The sequence below is a fragment of the Spinacia oleracea genome, chromosome 2 (assembly GCF_020520425.1).
Source record: "Spinacia oleracea cultivar Varoflay chromosome 2, BTI_SOV_V1, whole genome shotgun sequence".
In the NCBI taxonomy this organism is placed as follows: domain Eukaryota; kingdom Viridiplantae; phylum Streptophyta; class Magnoliopsida; order Caryophyllales; family Amaranthaceae; genus Spinacia; species Spinacia oleracea.
The window spans coordinates 50,333,417-50,343,014 of record NC_079488.1 but is presented as its reverse complement, the minus strand read 5'-3'; the positions used below and the strand labels follow the sequence as shown (position 1 = coordinate 50,343,014).

The 9,598-nt window shown below is 35.3% G+C and overlaps 1 protein-coding gene across 1 annotated transcript; it reads right to left on the bottom strand.

Moving 5' to 3' along the window:
- Positions 1 to 8,192: 8,192 nt before the first annotated feature.
- On the bottom strand, positions 8,193 to 9,569 carry LOC130467412 (uncharacterized). The gene is made up of 2 exons (XM_056835916.1): positions 8,881 to 9,569; positions 8,193 to 8,749 (listed from the first exon to the last, which is right to left on the bottom strand). Exons 1-2 carry the CDS (start codon positions 9,062 to 9,064, stop codon positions 8,193 to 8,195), a joined length of 741 nt encoding a protein of 246 aa, XP_056691894.1. The 5' UTR covers positions 9,065 to 9,569.
- Between the last annotated feature and the right edge of the window lie 29 nt (positions 9,570 to 9,598).

Genomic DNA, 9,598 nt, shown 5'->3' with positions numbered 1-9,598 from the left:
TGTCGTTATCGTTTATGCCCAAAATAACCGATTCAGAAATCTTACACAAGCAAGCATTAATCTCCCATGGAAACAAGCTGAGGATGAAAACCAACAGGAAACTGTTTACACTAACGAGAAACGAATCAGTATAAGTTATACGAAGTATGTAAATGTATAAGGAAATATCAATGCCCATTCCTATGATAGCGGGTCAACTCGTCCGGGTTAGCAGGTTAGACATTTTGATAGTGGAGAGATGATAAAGGGAAAACCTCCCTCAAAGAAGTTTTATAAGTTAAATTTTTACCTCTTTCAACCTTTTTTTTTTTTTATTATCGTTCTTCCTACGTTCTTTATATATGGTAATATTTTATTTCTACAATATTTATACATCACTCTCTGGCGAGGTCTCTGAACTTAGCCTCTAGGCGAAGGGTAGACGGAAGAAGATCGTTCTCAAAAGAATGCTAAAAGGTAGTTGTCATTTTAATTCTTACAATCATGTAGGTTCTGGTAGATTACCCCAATGAATGTTTCTCCAATTTTCTCTCTCTCTAACCATAACCTTCATTATAAGTTACTAGTTTTGAAGAAGAAACTTAAGAAACAGAAATGTCATATTATTGATGCATATTTTCTGTTTATTACATCATTCACTTTCTCATTACAAACACTAGAATAAAAAATGCTATAATGCCAATTTTGATACTTCCATGCATTAATTGCTTATGTTGCTTAAGTTTCTTTTTCATTTGGTGAATTTCCTCGTTCAACCTTCTATTTTTTTGGTATTTCTTCATCATCTATGTTGCTTCTGGCATTTCTGCTTGGATGTGGTTACTCAATGCTTCACTTGCACCACCTGAAGTTGTCACATAAGTCATACTTGTAATATAGTCTTTGTGTTTTTTTTTGTTTTGGAACTCCTTATTGCAAAAATATTTCCACATTTAATTTGTTGCATGTTTTGTTGGAACTATGATGTATGAGAATTTATACATGGAAGAGGAAGATTGAGAATATGAGCTCATTTGTAAGAAGGGTGTAATGTGTGGGAAGCAATGTTGTCGCTTCTTTATATAGAGGAGAGGATGCTTGGAATATTGGCCAACGGCTAAAACTAGTCGTTGCTTAACATGGGCATATGTCGAAAGTTTTAGGTACCAGAGGGCAGAGGGACATATGGTGAAAAAATGGAAATTTCCAACGGTCACTTAACAACAAGGTCATGTCATGCAAGAAAATGAAACTCAGGGGTATATGATACCTGAAACTACGAGGGTATTTGGTGAATAAAGTCAAATCTCAGGGGTTTTTCTTGAAAAAACCATTTTATAAATCCTACGTAGTAGCTCTTTATTTTTCTTTTAATCCTAATTTAAAAAACAAAACTACGATATGAAGATCCTAGCTTTAAAAGAACCGAAACCTAAGCTCTAAATACCAATTTGTAAAATTCCAAAATTTCAATCTTTTAATATAATAAAAATCCACGTTTTCCTTGAAAAGACCGTTCAAACCTTGGGAGTATTACTTAAGAAACTAAAAAATTAAAACAAAAATATTTTAAGTGGTCTAATTTAAAGTCAACCATTACATACCAAATCCCACAATGAACTCTAAAATAAAATAAACTAAATTAAACTGTAAACCGTCTCTTGACTAAGTGGTTTATTCTGATTGCGCATCCTGACTCGTAGCCAAGTCCCATTACTAACCTGCAAAATGAACTGAAAAGAGAAAAGCGAGATGAGCTCCCAAATATCAGATAACTGACTAATTACAATTACATCCCGCAAAATAAATAATTTTATTTTGAAAACGTTTTTGAGCAAGTAAAATAAATATACAAAAAAAAGACTAATTTAATAGTTTTCATTATTTAACTTATCACATAAACAAGATAACAATACACGCAATTCAAAAAATAATTTATTAAAGTATCACACAAGTCCACATATATATTAACTAAGACATGAATAGAGAACTCTAGTAGGTCGGGACTGGTCCCTACAACCACCAATTTACTCACATGTAGGGCGGGGTTGGCCTCTACAAAAGTTAGTATATGACCAATGTATTTTACTATATGATATTGAAAAACTTAAATATGTGGTTTTGCTCTTCCTTGAAGAAAACTATTTATAGGTCTAAATGCAAATATACCCTTAACTTTTGTTTAAAAGTCAAAATAGGTTCACGACTTAAGTCTGGACATTTGACGATTAAAGGCCTGCAGACCTTTTGGAGAAGTACAAGAAAATATGACCCGAAAAACTATAATAGTTTCTAAATCTTGTTGTCAAGATACCCTACATATCTTTAATGAAACTAGTGTGTTCCTGCAGACACGATAATTTTGAGAAATATAGTTCATATATTGTCTTTTGGTGGATGAACAAATACCGAAATCCTGAAGAAAAATATTACGGATTTTTCATGAAATGACCCCGAGGTTTGCCTTAATGCACCAAATACCCCTAATATTTCCAGAATGCACCAAATACCCCCGAGGTTTAAAACAATATCATCAAATGCCCTTAATGAGCATTTTCCGTCTAGTATGTTAACTTTTCTGTTAACTTTAACTCTATTTTTTTCCCTTTTCTTTTCTATTTCCCTTTTCTTTCTTCTCTTATCTTCCTTTCTTTTTCTTTATTCTTTCCTCTTCCCATGGAAGTCTCTCTCCTCTTCTACACCATCCCCATTATCTGCGAATCACCCCACCCCAAATTGTTGGAGATTTTGGAAAGGGGATTAATACCTAATTGGTATTTCCGATTTGATTGACCTTACTTCAGCGAAGAGAAGGCAACTTCAGGTGAATGAAGAGAGGGGAACCGAAGAACAAACTTCATGTAAAGGGATTTTCGGATGCTGGGCGGCATTTGTGGTTTTCCCGAAGCTCCAATTATCAACCTCATCAGCCGTAGACCCACCTCAAATCTAATTATCAATCTTTGAATTCAATTTCTTCCGATCCAAACCCTTCTCAGCCAACACATCCTTTTCTTCCTAAATTTTTGCGATTTGTTGTATTGCGATTTCTTCTAATTTTATATTTCTGGGTTTTCGTGTGTGTATGTTCAAATTCAGATGGCAGCAAATGCATCAATTGTGGAGCTGATTCCCACATCGGCGGTTTTAACGTTTAACGATGATGTCTTTGGGGGTGGAGAAAGAGAAGAGGCGAACGGAGATGGACCATGGTGGTGGGGCACGGTGGTGATATGGGTGGTAGGACAACGACTCATGCGAAGGAGAACTAATTTGGGTTCGAAATAATCTGGATTTTCAATTATCTGGTAATTTAATTTGTTTGGGATTCGCAACAATCTAGGTTTTCTTGCGATAATTTGGGTTTGCAATAATTTGGGTTTGCAATAGATTGTAGAGATAATGGTGGTGGAAGAAGAAGAAAAGGAAGATGATGATGTTGATGTTGATGGCGTGAACTGTGAAGTGAAAGAAGAAGAGTAGTTAATTAATGCTCAAACTAAAAGTTTTGGTTTTTATTTTTAAAATAATAGTAGTTAATTAATTTTTTGGGTTTAATTAATATAATTAAGTATTAATATTAGGATTAGTAGAAAAAATGGTTGAGTAAGGGCAAAAAGGTAAATTCACGCTAACGGAGACTTAACGGAATAGACGAAAAATGCTCATTATGGGCATTTGGTGTTATTGTTTTAAACCTCGAGGGTATTTGGTGCATTCTGGAAAGATTAGGGGTATTTGGTGCATTAAGGCAAACCTCGGGGTCATTTCATGAAAAATCCGTATTATCAAAGTACACGTTGAAAAGTGTATTATTTAGTTGGTGAAATTTTTTATGCCCCATAACATATTGAAAATATTTTCCCAACTTAGGGGGAGACGAGTAAGAATAAGTTGGCAAAATTGAAAGATAATAAATTGATCCCCATATGAGTAAGTGTACATGCCAGCTTTATGTCCTCGAAGTATGTTTGGACATAAATATATGTGACTTGATTGTGTTAAATTGTTACATGTTCAAAGGCATAAAGGTGTATGATAGTCATAGTGCTCGATGTTACATATAGTAAGTGTTGAGAAATATATATCTTGCTAATATTTATTTAAATCTCTACACCTGAAGTGTAGATTATATATACGGTTCCAACATATTGATTATATGAAAAGGATGGCAAGATAATGCAGTTGATGATATTTTTGAAAATAAAGATAACACTATTAATTATATAGTGTATGAAATACTCTTGAAGTGGTATAGATATCTGAATAATAATAGATGGCCCGTGAGGAAAAATGAATGGTACCTATTGAATAAATATTCAGATATCATTGATGAATAGCATGCAAAATATATGTTTAAGAACTTTGATGATACCGGTAGATGATGGAACCGAAATATAATGCATATGCGAGAAATAATGGATTTTGAATAGGGGATTGTAAATCTATGTCTGTTTCGATGTAGACATAACTATAATGATCAAATGAGCTCATGGGCCTGAAATCCAACAAGTTATGGATTTGAAATATCCACACTATGCAGTGTTTTGCATTTGAGTCCTACATTCATATACATATGTAGTTAATAAGTAAATGCATCATTCATCATACATTTAGTTTGTTTTATGTTTTATCATGGTATGATATAGAATTATCTAGTTATAATTTCATATAACATGTTCAAAACTATTATGATGTCGTATATGAAATATGAATCCAAATAATGGTAAGACGGATTTGCAACTTTATGGAAATTTATAAGATGAGATTTCTGCTTCATTGGGCTAGTAGTTGCAAAAGAAATATAATATTGATTTAATAGTATGTTATGAATTATGCAAATAAGAAAAGTTCCCGAAGAACTTATTCACGATGTTCATAAACATCAAATCCTTAAGTTTTGCATATGAATGTCACGACATTGATGAGATATTATCAAAACTCTAAAAGAGTGTTTTTGGAATGTCGTCTCAACCTGTAGTTTGAGTACTTGAGAGTTTTGAAATATAGATATTAATTTATTCATGAAAGAATTCTTGTACAAATATGAATCATCTTAAAATATAAGATAAAGGTATGTAATGTTCTTCCAATGGATATTATGTTATGGTCCCGAAGAACCATAAATAACATTATTAGCTATATTATACCTCAGTTGGACGATGGTATTGTTATTTATCATGTATTGCCATGAAAGTATGACCAAAGAAAGTTTGATCAATATTGACCGAAAACTACCATTTATTACCTCCGGAAGAAGGTATATATGTCCAATGTGTATAGATAAGTTTTGTAATATCATGTACAAGAAAATGTATTTATCTCAGGTGAAGCTAAAGAATTATTATATTATTCATCGGGAAAATTGAAAACAAATGTATCGAATGAGATAGAGAAAAGCACATGATCTTACATGTATTATTTCAAAACATTGGAGATAGAAATATTCACCTCATCTATTCAAGCGGAGAATTGAAGATTCAAGTTAAGTTTTGGAGAATCAATTTTCAAGGAACTTCATGCTGCTACATTTGAGAAGCCATTCAACAATATTGGATAGATCGCACAAGAAAATCTCAATTGATGTATTCATCAGGGAGAGAAATACGCGTTGCACTCTTTTTCCCTTAACCAAGGTTTTGTCCCACTGGGTTTTCCTATTAAGGTTTTTAATGAGGCAACATCTCAAGCGTATTATGAAGAACGATGTACTCTTTTTCCTTCACTAAGTTTTTATCCCACAGGGTTTTCCTAGTAAGGTTTTAACGAGGCATAATCTTCAACAATGGACATCCATGGGGGAATGTTATGAAATATTATGTGGATGTCCATTATACCCCTAGTATCTTTCTGGAATATTCTAGATCTAGGGTTTATTATTCTCCAAGCAAACCCTATTCTATTGTATGTATATATACCCTATTGTTCATGGAATAAAACTAGGGATGTCAATGGGTAATGGACCCGACCCGGATCCGTGGATCCAGATCCGTTTTCAGCGGATATGGATCCTCATTTTTTGGACCCGACGGATCCGGGTAGGATCTGGATCCTTGGTTTTAAAAACGGATCTGGATCGGATCCTAAGTAATTACCCGGATCCGGATCCGTTTACCCGTTTTTATTTTAAAAAAATTAAAATATAAAATATAAAACTAAGAGTTAAACCCTAAATTTCTTCTTTCCTCAAAGCAGGCCCGTTAGGCCGTTTCCCTCTCCTTCGTTCCCTCTCTCTCGCAGTCTCGCTGCAGATCTTGCTCTTCTCTCTGCCGCCGACCACCAGCCGACGGCCATCGAACCAAGCAGCCGACCACCAGCCGACGGCCAGCGAACCAAGCAGACGAGCAGCGACAACCCTACACCGGCCATCGACGAGTCAGGTACTCAAATACTTAATGTTTTTGCTCGTTTTTTCTCAGTTTTTTGCTCGTTGTTTTGTTCGTTATTTTGCTCAATTTAGGCCTAAATAATCTGGTTATTTTCTTGTTTATTTCTTGGGATTTTTTGCTCGTTTTTTATCAGTTATTTGGTCGTTCTTTTGCTCGTTTTTTTCTCGATTTAGGCCTAAATAATCTGGTTATTTGCTTGTTTATTTCTTGGGATTTTTTTGCTCAGTTATTTACTCGTTTTTTGTCGTTATTTTGCTCGTTTTTTCAGCAAAATGTTGGGTTTAAAATGTGAAAAGACATTGAATTTTGGGTTAATTTGGGGACGTTTAATTGGAGTTGTTCCCACTTCGTCCCTCATTGAAGACATGAAACACATAATGGTGTGTTTGTAAACAAGAAGTTCATTTCAATTTTCGGAATTGAAAGCTTCGCAATTTAAATCTGAATTCCAAACATGATTTGAATGAAATCGGTGTTATCAAACACGTATGAAGATTTTGATTGGTTATTTGCTGAATTTGATTGGTTAGTAATATATATTTAGTTATTTGATTAAGGTAGTAATATATATCTGGTTATTTGATTGGTTATTTGCTGAATTTGTTGTTGTGTTTTTCAGATTGTTACTCTTGGAGTTGGTACTCTTGGTAGATCAAGTGAAGAAGGGAAGATGTAATATTGTAATTTGTTAAGGATTAAAAATTGTAACATTATTGAAGTTTGTTGAACTTTTAATATTATTTATGTTGGATTTGTTAAATTTGATTTTAGTGAATGCTTGTATGGACTATGGACAAATAGCGTTGTTATTGAAGAATTATTAAACTATGTTTTAAGGTTAAAATTAAAATTAGGGACGTTTGATGAAAAAACAAGTTAGGATCCGTTTTGGATCCGTTTTGGACCCGGATCCGTAGGATCCGGATCTGGATCCTCAATTTCATTACCCAGTGGATCCGGGTAGGATCTGGATCCTTGCCTAAAAAACGGATCTGGATCTGGATTCTAGAGGATTCGGTCCAGATCCTACCCGTTGCCATCCCTAAATAAAACACACAGTTGTTCTCTCCTAATTTCTCCTCTTCATCTCTTTATTCACAACAACTTTTTCTCTATCTTCTTTTTCTGTCATTTTCCTCTCTTTCATTTATTATTCGGATATTTCATGAGATACCCCCGAGGTTTAAGTTTATTCACCAGGTACCCTCGTTGTTTCAGTAATCCACCAGGTACCCCTCAGGTTTCATTTTCTCGCATGACTTAACCTTGCCGTTAAGTGGCCGTTAAGTGGCCGTTAGAAACTTTTTTTCACCAGGTACCCTTGTAATTTATTTCACCAGGTACCCCTGAGGTTTCATAGATTTTCACCAGGTACCCTTATGTTTTTATGGTAATTGCACCAGATACCCCAGCTCACCAACGGCTAAAAAAACTAGCCGTTGGTGAGCCTTCTCTATTTAAAGGGGGAGCATCAGCAACTCTTCACTACAACTTTCTGTTCTTCCCATTAACCAACTCATATTTTCCCTATTTCCCAACTCACTTTCAAATGAGCTCATATTCTCAATCTCAATCTTCCTCTACAACGTATGAATCCTCATACGTTGTAGTTCCAAACAAAACATGCAACATATGTGGGAAAAATTTTGCAATAAGAAGTTCTGAAACAATGAAAAATCCTCAAAAACTATATTACAAGTGTGACTTATGTGACAACTTCAAGTGGTGCAAGGGAAGCATTGAGCAACCACTGCCAATGAGAAACAACAAAGGTAGCACAAAGGAAGGAGAAATTGAAGAAAATAGAAGCTTGAATGAAGAAATTCACCAAATGAAGAAGAAACTCGAGCAACAAAAGAAATTAATGCATGGAGCTATAAAAAATGGCATTCTAATGTTTTTTATTCTAGTATCATGTTTACCTCTTTTTCTCAGTTTAGGGGGTCTACCTGATGCTCTCTTCATGGGTGGTGGGAGGATAATAGAAAGGTCAAAAGAAGGCCATTGGGTTGGGTCAGGCATGGGGTGCATGTGCTCTGAGTAAGTTAACTTGTATGCTTGCCCTTTGAAGTAGTGAGACACAAAATCAGTAGCCTCAAGTCTTTGGTGGTAAATAACCCTAAGGCCATGTCTGCAAGGTATGCCAGATATTTGCCATACTCCACAACCACAAGTCCTTGCATCTAACTTAATAGGGTATTTGACAGCCCCCTCTTTCACTTCATATTCCCCTCCCACAGCAGCTGTTACAGAACAAAACCTAGACTGTTGACTCCTCTCTTCTAATACCCCAGCAACATATTCAGTCAATTGGTTTGGTCCCATTTCTATAGCCTTGCCAAATCTAGACCCAATCTTCTTCATACACCAACTCCCAGCCTCTATTAGATCCAAGCATCCAAGCACAAACAAAATAAAGCAGCAAAACAGAAAATGTATTAATAAAAAGGACAGGGGTGGTGTAAAACATATGCAACCACAGTGTAAAAAGCAGTAAAGATAGAACATTTACCTTCCATCAGAGTGTACACTGGCATGTCTCTAAAAGGCTTGGTACAAGCGTTGAAAGATTCAACAAAATTGGTGGTGTTGTGATCATAAACCACTTGTGGTTCAAACTTGTGCCTTGACCACTGCTTTGGCACTTGGGACAGATAATCAACAACCTTTGGATCAATTTTGGCAATCTTCTCCATTGCCTTGTTGTACACATATGGGTTGTATGCATTTGCAGCAACCCAGAAAGACTTATGGACTTATGGAATGCAGTTCCATACCAGCCAGTTTTTTTAAAAAAAAGTAGCTGTTGGTGAGCAGGGGTATCTGGTGAAATTACCATAAAACATAAGGATACCTGGTGAAAAACTAAGAAACCTCAGGGGTACCTGGTGAAATAAATTACGAGGGTACCTGGTGAAAAAAAGTTTCTAACGGCCACTTAACGGCAGGGTTAAGTCATGCGAGAAAATGAAACCTGAGGGGTACCTGGTGGATTACTGAAACAACGAGGGTACCTGGTGAATAAACTTAAACCTCGGGGGTATCTCATGAAAAACCCGTTATTATTTTATTTGTTTGTTGATACAAATTACTAAAATACCCATGTGATGTGTGAGAAATCCCCTCACATCATGTGCCACTGCGCCGAACACGATTCTAGCATGAGTTCATGTCTTCTAATTAGATAATAGATAGTGATACCATACAATCATAATCAATTGCCACATATA